The sequence below is a fragment of the Nyctereutes procyonoides genome, unplaced genomic scaffold, assembly GCF_905146905.1.
Source record: "Nyctereutes procyonoides isolate TBG_1078 unplaced genomic scaffold, NYPRO_anot_genome, whole genome shotgun sequence".
NCBI classification, from domain to species: domain Eukaryota; kingdom Metazoa; phylum Chordata; class Mammalia; order Carnivora; family Canidae; genus Nyctereutes; species Nyctereutes procyonoides.
The window spans coordinates 53,381,625-53,400,282 of NW_026575020.1; the positions used below are offsets into that span (position 1 = coordinate 53,381,625).

The 18,658-nt window shown below is 49.4% G+C and overlaps 1 protein-coding gene across 6 annotated transcripts; it reads left to right on the forward strand.

The window, feature by feature from the left end:
- The first annotated feature begins 2,672 nt into the window (after positions 1–2,672).
- Positions 2,673–18,025, forward strand: SSTR2 (somatostatin receptor 2). 6 transcript variants are annotated; one of them, XR_008665552.1, is made up of 4 exons: positions 2,673–2,842; positions 7,244–8,327; positions 10,590–11,987; positions 16,557–18,025. XR_008665552.1 is itself a non-coding variant. In XM_055334112.1 (3 exons), exons 2-3 carry the CDS (start codon positions 7,335–7,337, stop codon positions 15,907–15,909), a joined length of 999 nt encoding a protein of 332 aa, XP_055190087.1. In that variant the 5' UTR covers positions 2,673–2,842; positions 7,244–7,334; the 3' UTR covers positions 15,910–18,025. The 6 variants fall into 6 exon arrangements, 3 of the variants coding, with proteins under 3 accessions (XP_055190087.1, XP_055190078.1, XP_055190065.1); XR_008665549.1 differs by having other exon boundaries at positions 10,590–10,744; positions 15,904–18,025; XR_008665554.1 differs by lacking the exon at positions 16,557–18,025 and adding an exon at positions 14,660–15,797 and having other exon boundaries at positions 10,590–10,744.
- The last annotated feature ends 633 nt before the right edge of the window (positions 18,026–18,658 follow it).

The following is an 18,658-nucleotide window of genomic DNA, read 5'->3' on the forward strand; positions in this document are numbered from 1 at the left end:
GTGTGGTGGGGGAGAGTCAAAAGAATAGCCATGAGGAGTCAAACAGGGAACCAGAGCCTCCAGGGTGGCTGCTGAGTACAGGTGGCAGCAAAGCCAAACAGGTCTTTCGAGGCATTCAAAGCAGGGAGGGGGAGGTGTACATTATCTAGACAAAATCAACAATCATTCTTGATTACACGTTTTCTGCTGTCAAGGTCAATGCTATTCAGTCCCCATTCACTGGGCCCTGCAGAAGAGACAGGTGCGCCTGAAGTGGATCGGGCCAGTATTTTTTCCAGGACCCAACCTGGCTTAGGCAAGAGAGAGGAGACGTCACAAGAAAAGGACAGGAAGGGGCATTTCACTGTATTCCATCTCTGAGATAAAGAACATTGTTGGAGGAGGTGGGTCACCGAGAGGAGGTTACTACTGTCTGGTTGACATGCAAGGTGGCCTCCGGCGACTGAAGGCCCCCGATCTTCCTCCGCTGTCCTTGGAATGTACGCTCCACCCATTGTTCCCATACTAGGAGCCACTTCAAGGATGCAGCCTTGAGAGAATAATGTATTACTGAGCCCATCTGGCCTTTAAAGCCTCTGTAGAAACTTTAAGATTTTGGCCATGGGTGCAGAGACGTCCTCGTCTTGCAGTGCCTAAGACAGGCCTCCTAGGTAAATTCTCTTGCTTCCTAAAACCGCCACCTGCCCACCAGTGACCTGCCAATTTCTTCAATCCTTCTTTGCCCTCTGTGTACAGGGGCCAGTTTCAGAGGTCACCCCGGGAACTCCTGAGGTTGCAAACCAGCAATCACACAGAGGGGTGCCAACTAACCACCCAAGCTGCCTTGAAGGAAGCGATGATCCTCATCTTCCGGGAGCAGTCTGCTTCTGCTGGTATCGTACTCATACTAAAATAGGAATAAAACCAAAGCAAGCATCATGCCATTGGGGTCATTGTCAGGCAGGGGGTGGGGGGGAATCGGGGCATCGAAAGCCAGCAGTCCATTTCTTGTGTAGGTTACAAAACTGATGCCTTTTAAAACACACACGCACACGTTCAAGACCTTCGAAAAGATAACATGATCACAAGGGAAGAAATCAGAGTGCGGAGTGGGCACTCGGTCAATCTTCTTTTTCCCCAGAAACCAGCCGGGTCACCGGTTTTAAACTGGAGATGACAACAGGTATTGCTGCATGAACTGCGCGCCTTGCGCATACCTCCCATACTGGCTCATCACCACTCTGCCCTCCTGGGACTCTCACCACTCCACCTCTCCCAGCCACCCACCAGCAGGGGCGTCCCCCTGCTAGTGAGCTACCTGCCCCAGCCCCTCCACCCTACACACAGGAGTCTAAAGAGAAGCTGGCTCCCAGATGGCTTGGAACATAAGGCAACCGCTGGCTAAAATGCTGTCTAGCTCCTAAGCTCCCGCATGAGGGATGCAAGCCCCATCATAACCAACATCTCAGAAAGAGACAAATCCAACGAAAAGTCCTGATCCCCACCCCGGCAGCAGGTACCCCAAGACACACTGTAGCCCGGATGGAAACCTGCAGCTGACCGCTACCTCTGCTGATGGTTTCTTTCCCGGGTCACTCACCTATCCCTAGGGCTCACCCTACCTGCCAAACAGCCTCTGGACTTGAACTTTTAACGGGTGGATTTGGAAGTCAGACAACAGAACGGCCAGTGCAAGGCAGGCAGCACAGCCCATGGAGAAAACCGTCGTCGGTGTTTGCTGTCTCCCTTCCCTCCTGCTAAAACTGGCCGCGGGATGGTGAGTGCCTGTCTGTACCTGGAGGAGGACGAGGAAGGAGAGGCTGCAGGATTGTGACTTATTAATCTATTGGAACAGAGGCTGAATCATCGCAGTCAGAAACGAAATCGCTTCAACTGGGGCGATTCAGCTCCCACTTCCTACGTGTCCCCCTCGGCTCGCACACAGCGGGAACATGTTAGGTGGCCGGGAGCCAGCTGAGTCGCACCAGCAGGTGCCTACAAAGGCCGGCGACCGGCCGCATTGGCCTGTACCTCTGGGCGTGCACAGCTGGGAGGGGGCAGGAGTGCTGCTCTGCTGAGCCCTGGCGGCTCCCTGAACCGAATTCTGGAACCCCTGTGCCGGCTGGATGGCCTGGAAGGGAGGGGAGCCGGCCCCCCGCACGAGGCGCTCTCCCCCCAGCCCTGCGCCCTGGGATGACCCACGGCAGGCACGGCTTTGCCAACCTGTCCGACCCAGGTGATGGCACAGGGTCCCAGGCGAGTCTGGGTCACCTGGGCCGCCACCCCAGCAGCCCTAGCCGGGTGAGACACACGCGATTCCGTGAACGCGATACGAGGGACTGCAGCGCGTGAGCCTGCCACGAGTGGGAGCGTCCGGGGGCCCGGGATCGCCGACCCCTGACGCCCCCGCCGCCCGTGAGCTCCACCCGCAGCCCCCGGCGGATTCTCCGCGCGGCTCAGCCCGGTCCTCCTACGGACCAGCGGGCGGAGCGAAGCTGCTGTGACGTAACCCGGGGGAGGGGGGGCGCGGGGAAATGTGCAGAGGGGCCCGGGCTCCGCGGGGCCAGTCCCGGCGACGCAGCCACCCGGGCGCGCTCGCGCTCGCCCCGCCACGCGCGCCCCGAGCCCCAGTGCGCGCTCGGCGCCGGGGGTCCGGGGGTCCGGGGGGTCCGGGGGGTCCGGGGGGTCCGCGGGGCCCTGGCTCTGGGCGGCGCGAGGGGCTGGAGCAGCCGGCAGCGCAGGACGCCGAGCGCCAGGCGCCAGGTGCCGGCCGAGCTGCTGCGCGCCTGGGCGCCCGGCTGGGTTGGGGACAGTCGCTGGGTGCCGGCGAGCCGAGCTAGCGGATTGCAGCGGAAAAGCAAAGGTGAGCGTGTGTGTGAGACACAGATCGAGAGAGAGAAAGAGAGAGAGAGAGAGAGAGAGAGAGAGAGAGACACGCACTTGGGCACCTGGGTGCATCTGCGCTGCGTGGTGGTGCGCACCTCCGTGTGCTGGATGGAGAGTAGGTCCCGGTGCGCGGTTCTCCCTTCTGGGTGGGGGACGGTGATTCTGGTGGCAATGAACGGCCGCAGGTGTCCCGGCGTGAGTGGGGCTGCGGGTCGTGTGTGCGGGAACAGATGCGGCCGCGCCACCGCATGCCGGTGTGCGTGGCGTGCGCCCTCGTCCAGTCCTCGTCCCCCAGCCCACTCGTCTAGGTGGTGGCTGCGACGGGGACAACTTCTCTCCCAGCCACCTGCAGAAGAGCCACCACCGAGGAGAGCCAGGCCGCTGGGGTGGGAGGGGGCGTCCAGCGAGCCCTGCTGGGGGCCCCTGCGGGCTTCCATCCCCAGATCCGAGCTGGCAGCGGCTGGTGGCGGCGGGGCAAAGGGAGCGCTTCCCCATTCTTCCTTTCCCCGCCTGGGGGACAGAACCCGAAGGGTCTAGGGTCCGCTCCCCTGGAGCCCAGAAGCAGAGGGCAGTTTGCCTATGTTTGGAAAGACGAATCGCTCAGTGGCCTGAGCCCGCGGGGCGCTGGCCAAGTCCCCAAGCAGCTGTGGCCGGCTCCCGGCTCCCAGCGTCCCTGGTGCCTCGCCACCCCCCACTCTGCATTTAGAAACTGAGGTGCTGGCACAGCAGTCTTTAATCCCCCCCACACACACTCGTCACCTGGAAAGAGCAGGGAATTCTTTAGGAAATCCTTGGATCTGCGAGCCTTGGAGTTGGGTGGTGAGGCTTATCTGTGCCAGCGCGGGGGAAGCGGATGGACTGTCCTGAGCCTTCACCTCTCCCCTCGGCCCTTCGGCCAGCGCCGCCTCGGCTTCCCTTGGGCGCTCTAGCGCCGCGGTGGCCCGCACCTGGCTATTGTCTCTCCTTCCCCTACTGGGCTCAGCTCTGGCTCCCCCGAAACCTTCCCCGTTTAGCAGGTCACTGGAGAAGTGGCTGTGGGGAATGAATGGGGGGGGGGGGAGCGCGGGGGTGGACTGCAGGTGAGAAAGGAAAGGCTGGAGGCCAACAAGATTTAGCACCGCTCCTGATGCTCAGACCCCATCCCCACGCTTAATTCTTAGGCTCTGGGAAGTGGAAGGGATGCGTCAGACCACTCTCCCCCTCCTCTCCAACACAGCCCAGACTCAGACTCAGAGGAAAACCGACAACCAGCCATTTCCAGTGTCTGGAAGTGTTAGGCTGGAAAAATAAAGCAAGCAGAAAACCAAACTTCCTTGTGCGTGTAATCGAACTGCAATCCAACAAGTATTGATTGCCTGGCATTGGGCTCCACTTTCCCCGGGGCCCAAATGAAGCAGAAGTCCCTCGGAGACCTGGGGCAGCAGACTTCATTGTTAATGCAATCAGAGTCACTGTGATTTAAACTCATTTCTTCCTTGGAGGAGCCTCCCCACTCTGGACTGGCTGCCCAGCTTACCCCCTCTGCCCCTTTCACAAAGCTCTGCGCGCTATTACTGCTTCTTAGCCTATTTAGAAAAACAGTGACCCCAGGTGCAAGTCCATCCCACTGAGTGAGACTCTAGCCAAAAAGGCAGAGTTAGGGCTGGAGGTCAGCGTTTGACCTTCCCTCACTCACCTGCACCATCATCATCCCTATCCCCAAAACTCTAGGCAGAGCTTTTGCCCCTCACCGGTCTTCAGACTCACCCAGACATTGGAGTGTGACCTTGCCTAGTACACAGATGGGCCCCTGAAAGTGCTTGTGATTAATGTATGCTCTAGTGCAGGCGGCTTCAATAGGATTCTGGGTCTGTAGAATTAAAGTACCGATAAGACAGAAAAATAGTGGAAACAACCCAAATTAACCCAGGGATACCCAAAATGGTTTCTTTATAACTTTTCAAAAAATTATTTATTTACTCATGAGAGACACAGAGAGAGAGGCAGAGACACAGGCAAAGGGAGAAGTAGGCGCCCCACAGGGAGCCTGACTTGATGCTTGACTCGATCCCAGGACCCCGGGATCATGACCTGAGCCAAAGGCAGACGCTCCGCCGCTGAGCCACCCTGGTGCCCTAACGTTTGTTTTTAAAGGCTGCCAGCTTATGCTTTTCAACCAATGCAGACATTAAACCAGGGTCCCCAAAGTACTTAGCAGAAAGGTCAGCCACAAAACCCAGACCAGTCTGGTAAGGAAATTAGTATGGAGAGGATAAACAATGCGCCTGGCAGTGCAGAATGAATCAGAGGCAAAGGTGGCCAAGGATCGTGGAGTACTTGTTGCTGGTGAAGTCCCCCCTAGCTCATTAGCAATCTCTCCAAGCATAAAGGAGCAATCTCCAATCTTCACTCAGGCACCAGGGAAAGTGCCCTGCTCCGGAGAAATGTGTCTGCCAAGTGAATTGGGAATCACTGTATGCTGGGCACACTATGCCTTTACCATCTTCTCTCTTCCCAGAATGACCTCCTTCCTGCCCTTCCTGCTTCACTCTTCATATATTCAAGACTCAGCCCAAATATTACTGTTATGAAGCCTCCTCTGAATCCTCCAGAAGAGGAAGCATTCTTTTTTATTTATTTATTTGAGAGAGAAAGAGAACATGAGTGTGGGAGGGGCAGAAGGAGAGGGAGAAGCAGATTCCCCACCGAACAAGGAACCCGTAGAGGGGGGGCTCGATCCCAGGACTCCAGAATCATGACCTGTGCCCAAGGCAGACGCTTAACCACTGAGCCACCAAGGAGCCCCAAGGAGCCCCAAGGAAGGCATTCTTAAACCCTGCGTTCACTTCTCCACACAATTCACACCCTAGATGAGCTGGCTTCCTTGCCTGTCTCCCCTCCTAAATTGTCACCTCTTGGAGAGCATCAGCCCTGTCCTGTTCATTCCTGTATCCCTGGAGTGCAGAAAAAGAAGCCCCCCCACCTCCCCGCCCCACCGGTGCTGATTTTTGCATGACAGTAGATATTCATTTACTTATGTGATGAGCGATTGTTTTAGATCTTAGGCCAAGCCGGTAGTGTTACAGTTACTTTCCCAGCATGATGGTCAAACAGGAGTCAGCTGTTTTAAACCGAAGTCTAATTATCTGCCACTCGTTTTCCAGCCCACTGAGCAGCAGATAGGATGCTGTGAAAAGTGCAGCAGGGTCGGGTGTCCCGTGTTTAAATCTCAGTTCCACCAGTTATATATAGGGACTGGGAGCAAATTGCTTCAACTCCCTAAGCCTCGGTTTCTCATCTGTAAAATGGGGATGGTTACTTCATAGGACGGGTGGGAAGATCAAAGGGCTAATGAGTGTAAATGAGCAACGGTCCTGTTTGGAATTCACTTCTGTGAATGAGCCTGCTTCCTTCAGGCCTGGCTCCTATTTTCCTCCTTAATTGGTGGGATCCTAGGCAAATCGGCCTGAGTGTTAGAAGATGAGCATTCTGGAGCAGTATCCCCCTGAGGGACTCTCTGAAGCATGTGGAGGTCAAGCACTGGGTATTGGAGAAACGAAAACAGAAGAAACAAAATAAACTAAATCATGCGTTTGAAATATAAAAGCCAGCCAGATTTTTATTTTTAATATTTAAGACCATAAACTTGTTCATTATGTGGGCAGTTTTTGGTAAATTACAGATAAATGAGACGGTAGAGGACAAAAGGGGGAAAGATGAGGTTTTTTGAGTCCTATGAGCCTAGCACAACGGTAGGCATTTCCACACACATTTCATCCCTTAACCTTCCTGACGTGCGCATTAACCAACGAGAGTCAGAGTGGTTAAGCGCCTGACACGAGGTCACATAGGCTTCGTGGTGGAACCCTGGTTTGTTTTACCTCTAAAGTCCAGGATTTTTCCATTCTGGGGCTTTCAGAATGGAAAGACTCCAAAGCAGTCAGCAAGTCAGCGGAGATGTCCTCACCGAGAGCAGGCCAAGAATGCCGGTGTCAGGTCCCTCTGAGTCAGGGGCTGGACTTCACACTCTGCCTTTTTACTGTCTGGACCAGTCAACTTCTTAGGAATCAAAGTACGGGTTGTTGTTTTGTTTTGTTTTGTTTTTTTGTGTGTGTATGTGTGCATTTTGCAGCCACAGCCATCTCCCACATGTGCGTCACCAGAGATGACAAGATAAACTATGATGACTTAACCCAAACCCTTCCCCCTCCCCCCGTTGGAAAAACAACTCAAAAAGTCAGCATCCTGAGGAGAATGGGCTGGTCGCTCTAATGTTGAGGTAGACAGATAACACACTTCTCAACTGAAGAGTCTGAGAGAGTAAATCAGAAACGTGGAAGGCTGGTGAAAGCCTAAGTAGCCTCTGACTGATGGGCCCATCTTCCTGTTTTCCTTGCAGATGTCACACCGGATCCTTTGCCTTCAGGACACATTAAGGTGAGAATACGATCTCTGGCTGGCTGGAACTAGCCTAAGAGTGTAAGGCAGCCATGGATATGGAGTATGAGCTACTCAATGGGAGCCACACTTGGGTCTCCCCTCCTTTTGACCTCGATGGCTCTGTGGTGGCGGCCAACAGCTCAAACCAGACAGAGCCATACTATGACCTGACCAGCAATGCAGTCCTCACATTCATATATTTTGTGGTCTGCATCATTGGATTGTGTGGCAACACACTTGTCATTTATGTCATCCTCCGCTATGCCAAGATGAAGACCATCACCAACATTTACATCCTCAACCTGGCCATCGCAGATGAGCTCTTCATGCTGGGTCTGCCCTTCCTGGCCATGCAGGTGGCTCTGGTCCACTGGCCCTTTGGCAAGGCCATTTGCCGGGTGGTCATGACTGTGGATGGCATCAATCAGTTCACCAGCATTTTCTGCTTGACGGTCATGAGCATCGATCGATACCTGGCTGTGGTCCACCCCATCAAGTCGGCCAAGTGGAGGAGACCCCGAACGGCCAAGATGGTCAATGTGGCCGTGTGGGGAGTCTCCCTGCTGGTCATCTTGCCTATCATGATATACGCTGGGCTTCGGAGCAACCAATGGGGGAGAAGCAGCTGTACCATCAACTGGCCAGGTGAATCTGGGGCATGGTACACAGGGTTCATCATCTACACCTTCATCTTGGGGTTCCTGGTGCCCCTCACCATCATTTGTCTTTGCTACCTGTTCATTATCATCAAGGTGAAGTCCTCTGGGATCCGCGTGGGTTCCTCCAAGAGGAAAAAGTCTGAGAAGAAGGTCACCCGGATGGTGTCCATAGTGGTGGCTGTGTTCATTTTCTGCTGGCTTCCCTTCTATATATTCAATGTCTCCTCTGTCTCTGTGGCCATCAGTCCCACACCAGCCCTTAAAGGCATGTTCGACTTTGTGGTGGTCCTCACCTATGCCAACAGCTGTGCCAACCCTATCCTGTATGCCTTCTTGTCTGACAACTTCAAGAAGAGCTTCCAGAATGTCCTCTGCTTGGTCAAGGTGAGCGGCCCAGATGACGGGGAACGGAGTGACAGTAAGCAGGACAAATCCCGGCTGAATGAGACCACGGAGACCCAGAGGACCCTCCTCAATGGAGACCTCCAGACCAGTATCTGAACTGCCTGAAAAATAAATAAATAAAACGCCAAGCTCTGCCAAGTGGCAAGTGCTCCCTCCCCCCTGCCCCCTTTCCTTCCTCCCACCCATCACACCTGGCTTCTAGAATAGGAAATTGCTCAGCATGAGTCCAATCAGAGAACAGTGTCTGAGTGAATGATAATGTATTAAATTGATGACACCCCTCCCCCCACTTAAAATGAACATTTAAATGCAGGCAGACAATTCCAAGTCAGGAGAAGAAGAGATCACGCTTGGGTCTGATCTGTAGAAATGGTGAAGCTCAACAAAAATAGAAAAGTCTATCTGCGTGTTTAAAACCTAATATGTAATCTTGTGGTCTTATATTTATACTTATCTATTCTACTCTTCTCTAGTCCCTGTGTAGTCACTACCTATGTTTCCTGTGTTCAAAAGTACACGAGTAGCAGATTGAAGTGTGCCTAGTATAGGTGGACGTTTATTACAATATGGTACCCGCAGAAATGGACTTGCCATGAAGCCAATAAAGTTTAAGCTTCAGGGATCTCTCATGCTTGGCCAGTATTTTCACATGATCACATGTTTTTGTAAAAAATCGTAAAAGTAAGATGCTTTTGTATTTTTTTTTCTTAAGGAGGTCTCCTTAAAGCTCCCAGTATCTCAAACCCCTCTCTGCCCCCCCCCACCCCACCCTGGGTATTAGCCTTACTAATATCAGGTGAGTTAGATCAAGAAGATATTTGAGGACCCAGAACATAAATTCATGTGTTTTCTCTTCTTAAGATATAATCAAAGAATTATACATTTATCCAAAAGGACTTAAATGGTTGGGGTCATCCATTATTGTATTTACCAAGACAAAGCCTGCTTTGTAATAAGATTGCATTTTTTTCTTAATTTGCTTTAGTCTTTCTTAGGGAGCCATGGAAGGGGAGAGTGGAGGAAATCACCAATACGAAAGGCAAAAAATGGACCACGATTCTCGATACTCAAGGGGAAAGCATTTTATTTTCCCCACCATGAAAATAAATGAAAAAGAATAAAGCAAAATTACACCTTTACGAGAAACCATGAAATTCTTTTTTTTTTTTAAATGCCAGACATGGCTTCCTAATGAAAGAAGATGGAACTACATACAGTTCAATGACTCCTCTATGTTTTTTTTTTCTTTTTTAAGGAGTTGAAACAAAGCAAGGCACTAAAAAAAAAAAAAAAAAAAAATCAGTGCCCTAAAGACCTGGGGACCCAGTCCCTAAAACATGAACATGTCCGCCAGCCCCACAATATGTAGCCCAGAGCAGGTGCACAGGTAGGAGTGTCGGAGGGAGTCCCGTGCCTCTCAGGTACACCTGTGCCACCTTCCTCGCCCAGGGTAGATGCATTAGACATCCACCTTTAATGCTACAGATGCTCTGAGCTCTTCCTCAAGCACGGTCATCACAGACAGGCACTTCACACCGCCAGTGACATTTTTCTGTCCCTGAAATGGTAGATGGGCTCACGTACAAATGCTAAGAAAAGAGATGGTGCCCCTTTCACTGATCACCATTTCCAGGGCAGGAAGAAATACACACTCAGGTGTTTGCAACGATGCCATCATCTCTGGGTTTCTATGAAAGCCTCGCTCTTAGTGTCTCACATATAGATTTTATCGTAAAAATGAGCTTTCCTCTCCTGGCTCCCTGAGCAAGGGCTGTTTGACAGGATGAGTAAGAACTCTCTACCTGTGGCTCTCGCTGGTAATGTGCTGCCTTCATTCTGTCTATATTACTCATGCCACCTCATTCCCTGGAGCACTTCTGCAGCCTAGATAAGCGTGTTCAGTAATATTTACGATAGATAAGTAAATCCGTGCAAAAGTTAAAAGAGGTACAATTATAAGATGAAACCCTAAGGAAAGCTGTGACCCAGAAGTGCATGCAGTAAAATCTCTGGCCATCACTGAGGGAAAGGTTGGCTACAAGTTCCGCTCAGGACTTCCTAGCCATGCAGGTGGTGACTGATAGAAGGTGACTCCTCCTCCTCCCCCTCCTCTGCCATAAAAACAAGCAGAGATTTGGAAGGAAATGCTTTAAACCCAACTTTACCATTACTAATAATATGAGATGTCCCAGGGCCTTTGAATAAATGCTGATTTTTGTTTGTTTGTTTGTTTTTACTTAGGGAAGTGATTCCAAGGGACCAAGAACTGGTGGAAATAATTTCAGGGAAGACAGACTCACTCTGTAGCATTCAGGCCCCTGCAATCAGACACTGCCTCCAAGGAGGCCACGGCCCACAGCAGCCATCTAAAGTCTTCAAACAAAATGCATATCCAGGTATACAGTCGGTGCTCATCAGCACGATGATCATTCTAACGGGCCTTTAAGGCTGAAGCTATAATTCTGTCCAAATCAGCAGGCAGGTTGCTTCTCTATGAAAAGGAATCCTCTACTTCTTGAAATACCTCTTTCAAGGATAACTTGCTTTCTGGTGGTTTTCTTTCTTCCGAAAGAGGGAATAAGCGTTTCAATTTAAATGTTAATACGATTTTAATTCCAATATGTAAGCTTAGCCTCAACTCAACATTTAATTATGAACATAAATCTGCTGGATGCTGGGAGAGAACAAAAAGTAATGCCACTCCATTGATGTGAGGGCAGCTGATCATTTGGATCATGCGAGCTACTATTTAACCTACCCATGAACATGGGTAATTAAGAGCTGGTTAAACCTCAGTGGATCTGGTGAGAGAGCTATCAGGAGAGAGAATGTGACACTGTGGCCTGTGTTGAATGATGCTGGTTTGTGTTTCGGTAACACAGAGGGTTGAGGACTATCGAACGTGGAGTTCGTGCCATAGCTTGGGACAGTCTGGGTGGACAAGGAGAAGGCCACTGGGGGATAGAGGACACTGCATTTCCTTCCTTTGTTTTTGGAAGAAGAAAGAGGAGGAGGCAGGAGGCAGCAGGGGAAGAGGAAGAAGAGGAATCCTTACTCTCGATTAGCTGAGGCTGCTAGCAAGTGCTGAGCAGAACCTGTAGCTGACCTCTCCTTAAGTTATATGGTGGGATTTGACTGCACGCACTGCGGGTAGCAGCTTTTCCCGCAGACTCATTTTTAAACTATACCTCTTTTATTTTTTTTATTTCTTGCATGGATTTACTTATCTATCACAAATGCTATGCAGAGAAGAAAATGTGGGCTGGTGAGTGAGACTTCCAGAGCTGGCGGTGAACTGGAGTCTATTTGCTTACACAGATTTAACCTCCTCCCCACGGCAGCATGCAAGTGTTGATTGCTAGATAGGAGCACCGTGCCGGCCAAGTGTACAGTCTGGTCATTGAGAGAGGTAGGAAGGAATGTCTGTGGGGATGCATGTTCCTCTTCAGCTCCAAGTGTGACTGTTCAAGACAGCTAAGTGAGGAGGGAAGGCAGAAATGAACTCCTGCCTAGTTGAAGGAAGGTGGCAAGAGAATCATCGAAAGGCTCCATATACGGTTGGGAAGGTCCCATTAGTGTTTCTGGACCATGTGGCATCGTAAAAATCACCACAGGTGGCAAGCCAAGCATTTGAGCTTTGTAAGTAATAATTTATATTTGGTCACTTGTCTGATCCCCATTTCTACCAGGTTCAAAAAACATCAAGTTCTCTATCAAATATCCTATCAGAGCAAATCTTCACCTCACTGGTTATTCTCCTTCTAATATGTGGATTTCTTGGAACGTTCCCACAGGCCGAGTCTCATTTTTTTTTTCCCTAGCAGCTCATCTGGAAAGCAGGCACCGGGGATTATATTCTACTTCACAGCCGAAAAGCTTTCATGGGTCTATTACCTGAGTCAGCAGACCGGTTAGGGTTGGGAATAGCAACTGCGGGACAAGTGTTCATGTCCCCCACCCCTACTGGCCACTGTCCCTCCGTTAACTCCTCAGTGACCGAGCACAGGCTGATCAGCTAGTTTTCTCCCTTGGATGTGTCAGGTTGCATGTATCTGGGCTGTTGCTTCAAAACAGAGTTAAACATTAGCCAAGACTTGAGCAAGCTGAATATAAAACTACTGATTCCCCTGGGATTAAAAGTGAGTATGACAAGTGAAACGCTGTGGCTTGCTCCCTGGGTTCCGTGGGCGTCTGCCTCCTGTCGGACGGACGGAGATTTTCAGCAGGAGATGGATCACACAGACCCAATCAGGTGTTTGGAGAGGAAGGGAGAGATGCTTTAGCTTTTCATCCCTCCTCTCCCCTGGTATTACTGAGAGGACGGAAGAGGGAGAGAAGACCCCTTTGCCAGGATACTGGTGTCTGGTGAGGAGAGGTGGCTCACGTCTGCCCCTGGGCCTACCAGCACTGGTCAGACATAAAATGGCCCTGTCCTTGCTAGGAAAGCCTGTTGAGGAGCCTAACGCAAGATCTACTCCAAGAGAAATCTGAAATGGCGTGCCACAGCCTTGCCCTCTCCCATTATTCGGTGACTGGGGCCTCCGATTGCTTAAGCAACAGAGCAGGTCCCTTGCAGGGCAGTCATGGAAGGAAGAAAGGCAGCTGAGCTGTGGTTTACCAAATCAGACAGTCATAACCCTAAACACAGGAGACACAGTTGTCCCAGGACCTTACAAAGATCAGATTGCAAAGTGACCAGAACAGGGTCCCTGAGGAAAACTGCTAGTCTCAAAAGAGGAGGACCCACGGTTAGCTCTACCGGACGACCTGCAAGCTCACCCACGTCTGCCCTCCAGGGCTCCCTGTCCATGCACCAGGCACCTCGAAGGAGCAGCAATGCCACTCCTGGGGTGCTCCCCCTTCCTCGCTGATGGTTGGGGTACCAGTTCCCATGGAGGTTCCTGTCCCCAAGCGAGGGATTGTGGCCATCACTGAGAGGGCAGATATTTTTCCCCATGGGTATTATTTTCAACAAGAAACCCAAGTGGTTCTCTGACGACATAACCGAGGCCTGGTTGTTTACTCAACATTCACCGGCATCCTATTTCTCGGGACAAAGGGACAGTCTCCTAAGGCTCACCACACTTTGTGCTCTCAGGCACAGGTACCCCGGTGATGCAGTGCACACAGGTGACGCAGTGGAGCCCACGTGTGGCACACACACGTGATGCACACGTACTCACACACAATCCGCCTTCTACATCTTGTAGGCAAGACTTCCAATGCAGGGATTCTCCAAGGCTTTCAATGGAGGGACAGAACTATAATTTGACTAACTCATTTAAAGTCAAGGGATATACACTCTTTCCTTTCTTTTTTTTTTTTTTTTAAATGGGAGGGGATGTCGTGTATAAGCCAATTTTTCACGCAAAGACTCCGTGCCAGGTCGTCGACTGCATTCCTGCCCCACCCTGCTGTCCCTGCAAATAGCAGGCCACTTCAATTTAAAAAAAAAAAAGTAAAGTTGGCAAAATTACAAATCATCCCCACTAGTCAACCAACTGGAAGCACATGTTCTGCTAACGGCAATAGTTCTGCACAAGGAAAAACACACAATTTCTTTGCAGAAAAATCGCTCAATATAATTTTCAAATGGATACCCACAGAAGACAGATCCTAACAGACATTTCTTCCCCACTGTGTTGCTTTTTTTTTTTCCATTGAGGTATAATTGACAGACATTATATTTGTTTCAGGTATACTATACAACATAACGACTTGATGTTTGCACACAAATGCAAATGAGCACCACAGCAAGTCCAGGTGGTATGACCATCCATCACCATACCTAGTTCCAGAATTCTTTGTTTCTTGTGATGAGAACTTTTAAGATTTACTGTCAGGAACTTCCAAATAGGCAATACAGTATTATTAACTATAGCAGCCATGCTGTACCTTATATCCCCTTGACTTACATATTTTAGAGCTGGAAATCTATTTTTTTTTGAGCGTCTTCATCCATTTCACCCCCACCCCACTTCCTGCCTCTGGAAGCCACCAGTCTGTCACCTGTATCTATGAGCTTGGTTTGGTGGGTTCTTTTGTTTTAGATTCCACACATAAGTGAAATCATATCATATTTATCTTTCTCTGACTTATTTCACTTAGCATAATGCCCTCAAGATCTATTCATGTTGTCGCAAATGGCAAGATTTCATTCTTTTTTTATAGCTGAATATTCTAGCGTGTGTGTCTATATATCACATATATATCACATGTTATATATATATCACATATATATTATATATGAGATATACGTGAGATATATATGTATATCTCATTTTCTTTATCCATTCGTCCATTGTTTCTAGGTCTTGGCTATCATAAATAATGCTGCAATGAATATGGGGGTGCAGATACCTCTTTGAGAGCCTGTTTTCATTTCCTTTGGATGGATAAATACCCAGAAGTGTGACGGTTGGACCATAGGGTAGTTCTATTTTTAATTTTTTGAGGAACCTCCATAATGTTTTTCAAGGGACTGCACCAACTGACATTCCTACCAACAGTGCAGAAGGGTTCTCTCTTCACATCCTCGCCAGTATCTCTTGCTTGTCTTCTGGATAATTGCTATTCTGACAAATGTGAGATGGTATCTCATTGTGGCTCTGATTTGCATTTCCCTAATGATGAGTGATGCTGAGCATCTTTTCATGTACCTGATAGCTATCTGTATGTCTTCTTTGGAAAAATATCTACTCAGATCCTCTGCCCACTTGTTAATCAAATGTCTGTTGTTATTAAGTTTTATGAGTTCATTATATATTTTGGATGCTAACCCCTTATCAAAGATATGATTTGCAAATGTTTTCTCCCAGTCAGTGGGCTGCTGTTTCATTCTGTTCTTTGCCTTGTAGCAGCTTTTTAACTTCACGTAGTCCCACTCATTTATTTTTGCTTTTGTTGCCTTTGCTTTGGGTATCAAATACAAAAAAATCATTGCCAAGGGGCACTTGGGGGCTCAGTCAGTTAAGTGTCTGCCTTCGGCTCAGGTCATGATCCCAGAGTCCCGGGATCGAGCCCTGCATTGGGCTCGTGGCTCAGTGGGGAGCCTGCTTCTCCCTCCCCCTTGTATTCCCTCTCTCTCTTTCTCCCTCTCCAAATAAATAAATAAAAATCTTTAAAAAAAAATCATTGCCAAGACCAATGTCAAGGAGCTTACTATGTTTTCTTCTAGGAGTTTTATGGTTTCTGGTCTTACTTTTAGGTCTCTAATCCATTTTGAGTTTATTTTTGTCTTTGGTGTAAGAGGTCCAATTTTTTTTTGCATGTGGCTGTCCAGTTTTCTCAACACCATGTATTGAAGAGACTGTCCTTTCCCCATTGTCGGTTCTTGGCTCTTTTGTCATAGCTGACCATGTATATGTGGGTTTATCTGTGGGCGCTCTATGCTGCTCCACTGATCTATTGGTCTGCTTTTATGCCAATACCATACTATTTTGATTAGTATAGCTTTGTGCCTCCATGATTCTTAATATAAATCTGAGGTTGAACACTTTGGGGGAAGTGGAGATGCTTGGCCACCAAGAAAATGAACTGCAGTTCTCTTCCTCAGGCATGAGCACACCTCCACAAAGAGGCTCTCCACCATAAAAGAAGTCTTCCCCTTGTCCATCATCCCGCTACAATGCATTTCCATGGTTCAGGATATCTACATCAACTCCTTTTGTGTGCTTTTTAAGTACCTGCCAGTATGCGATGGGGAAGAGAGCTGTGCTGGCCCATCTGCAATCCAGATACTTCTGGAGCAAAGACTCAGATTGGATAAAGACTCACTTTGTTTGGCTTCAGCTGAAATGCTTTTTAGCAGCTTAAAATAGTCTCCTGAATCTTCCAAACTCCCAGGTGGCTAGGCACTATAGTATTTACCACAGGCGTGCTCTGGGAGGCAACTAACCACAGACGGTTCATTTTTCCTTTCCTCTGCACCTTCACATGACCTTCTTTTGCATTCTCCTCACTCTAAAGGGCCTGTGGGCTGAGAGGTGACAACATCCTCAACCATGCTGCATGTGGCTGCTGCTGGGGGCGGTCTTTGCAGCCGGGGAAACCCATCCCTCCTCAACCTCAAACAGAGTATTTCTGGTCCAATGGAGCAGATACAAAATCTGGTTTGCCATCAGCAACATGGTTCTGGGCTGTTGGGTCAACGTGGAAATGGGTTTTCAGAGGATTTGGGATTTCAAGGGCCTCCTTAACTGCCTCCAGGATCAATGAAGTCAACCCTCATTGCTGGAGAAGCGCCAAAGCAAGGCACTGAAGTGACAGACTGTGTCAGCGGCGAAGCCTAATGTCAGAGGCGGCCTTCAGGAATGCAAAGTCAGCTGAGCTCCAGAGGTCCTCGGGTAACGTCAAGAGAGGAGACAGGGCACCTGTGAGCAGGGAGTCTCACATTCTAAAAATCTAGCTCATCTGAGTCCATGTCCTTTAGCCATCTCGTCCACCCGTCTTTCAAAACAGTGTTCTCTAAGGTTTATGGAAACATATACCTACGCTGAAATTTTTTAAATGGCTTCTCTTGAGAAGTCCGCAATGCCCACCTTTAAACAATAGCAAGGCACACCTTAGTTTTCACAAAATGAGAAAGTGGGAACCAATTCTGAAGGAAATAGTCAGCAGAGGCATCCATCCCCCTGGTGGATGATGCAGAGCCAGGCCTCATTCCCGCCCCCTTCCACCCCCCAGCTTCTGCTAGTGGTGTGGCCTCAGACAGGAGCGGGCCACGGCGCAGCTGAATGGAAGAAAACGGTTCCTAATAAGAGCAACCAGCTAACGGAGGCTGCTTTCCCATCGGTTTGGAGGAGGAGAGAATCCGCCAGCCCGGCCAACACAACCAAATGCTGTGAGCGGCCTCCACGCTCACCCTATCCCATGGCAAGCCCAAAGCAGACAATCCGACTCTCCGGAATGATTTGGAAGCCATTTCTCCAGGAATAAAAAAAATAAGTAAATATCTCCATTCCACCTTCCAACAGCCTGAGAATCATGTCAGCAAGAAAGAAGAGAGTACGGGGCTGACTCTGACAACATGTTCGGTGATAGTTTAACGCGTGTGGCGTCTTTCCTAGTAATCTGTCCATCACTCCCTGGCTGCCACTCACCAGGGAATGACAGTGGGTTTCTACAAATAGTACATCAATCACTATCGTGGGAGATTGAAAGCCCGTCCTACACGGGCACTCACACGGCCCGTCACCCCTCTCTGTTCTTCTGAGCAGCACTGACATGGTTTGCATCCTCCTCCTGGACGGTGGGGGGGGGGTCAGGAAATCCGAACCTTTGGGCCCCCTCCTACCCTCCCAGGAAGGCTTTACTGAGTTTTCTTTCTCCTTCCATGCTCCTGACAAGGAAACTGGGGACATCCAGAGAAGCCTTCAGCAGCCCCGCCTGCAAAAACACTGTCAGTGACGTGATGTGATTGATGTTTTTAATATGTCAGGAATAGGTATGCACGCAAGCTATTTTTATTATTCCTGTGGTATTTTGAATGTTATTCTTCTTAACGTGTAATTCCTGCATGTCCAGTATTGAGATGAAATTGCTAAAACTGCCTTTGCCTTCAAATAAGCTCTGTCTTTGTGAATGTGTACGTTCCTCTGTATGTCAGATAAATTGGCCTCTATCTTTGCTGCTGTAATTGCCTGTCTATACCAGAAAGCAAGAAGCAAACACTGCTTTTTAGTGACTTTATTTCTTTTTTATTTGCAAGTGTACCGTACTATAAACTACCTTCACATGAAATCATACTTTCCACCGAAGGGACCCAGACTGAAGTTTGTTCACTAGGCCACCTATGTGAGCTCCCCTCTGCTCCCACCTACCCCTGAAAGAGACTCTACACATTCAGGACGATGGGCGATGGTCCTAGGTCACGAGATAACCCACACTTTCCAGATTTCCTGACACTCTGAACTAGAAGCTTTAGAATTTTTTTTTTAACGCTAAGCCCAAAGAAAAGCCGACAAAAACGTTTTCTAGATATCTTAGCAATCATTTGGTAGCAAGAGAAAAAACAACATTTTAAAATAGACAACCACTCCTGAGTGCCATTTGGTCCATAGACTGATCCTTAATGACCCAATATGATGGCCTCCAGATTCTGGGGCCGAGTTTAAAGAGCACGGCTGAGGGATCCCTGGGTGGCGCAGCGGTTTGGCGCCTGCCTTTGGCCCAGGGCGCGATCCTGGAGACCCGGGATCGAGTCCCACGTCAGGCTCCCGGTGCATGGAGCCTGCTTCTCCCTCTGCCTGTGTCTCCGCCTCTCTCTCTCTCTCTCTCTGTGACTATCATAAATAAATAAAAAAAAATTT

What these genes read in the sequence shown, in the direction of transcription:
- SSTR2 (XM_055334090.1), top strand. Translation starts at nt 7,335, where the DNA reads ATGGATATGGAGTATGAGCTACTCAATGGGAGCCACACTTGGGTCTCC.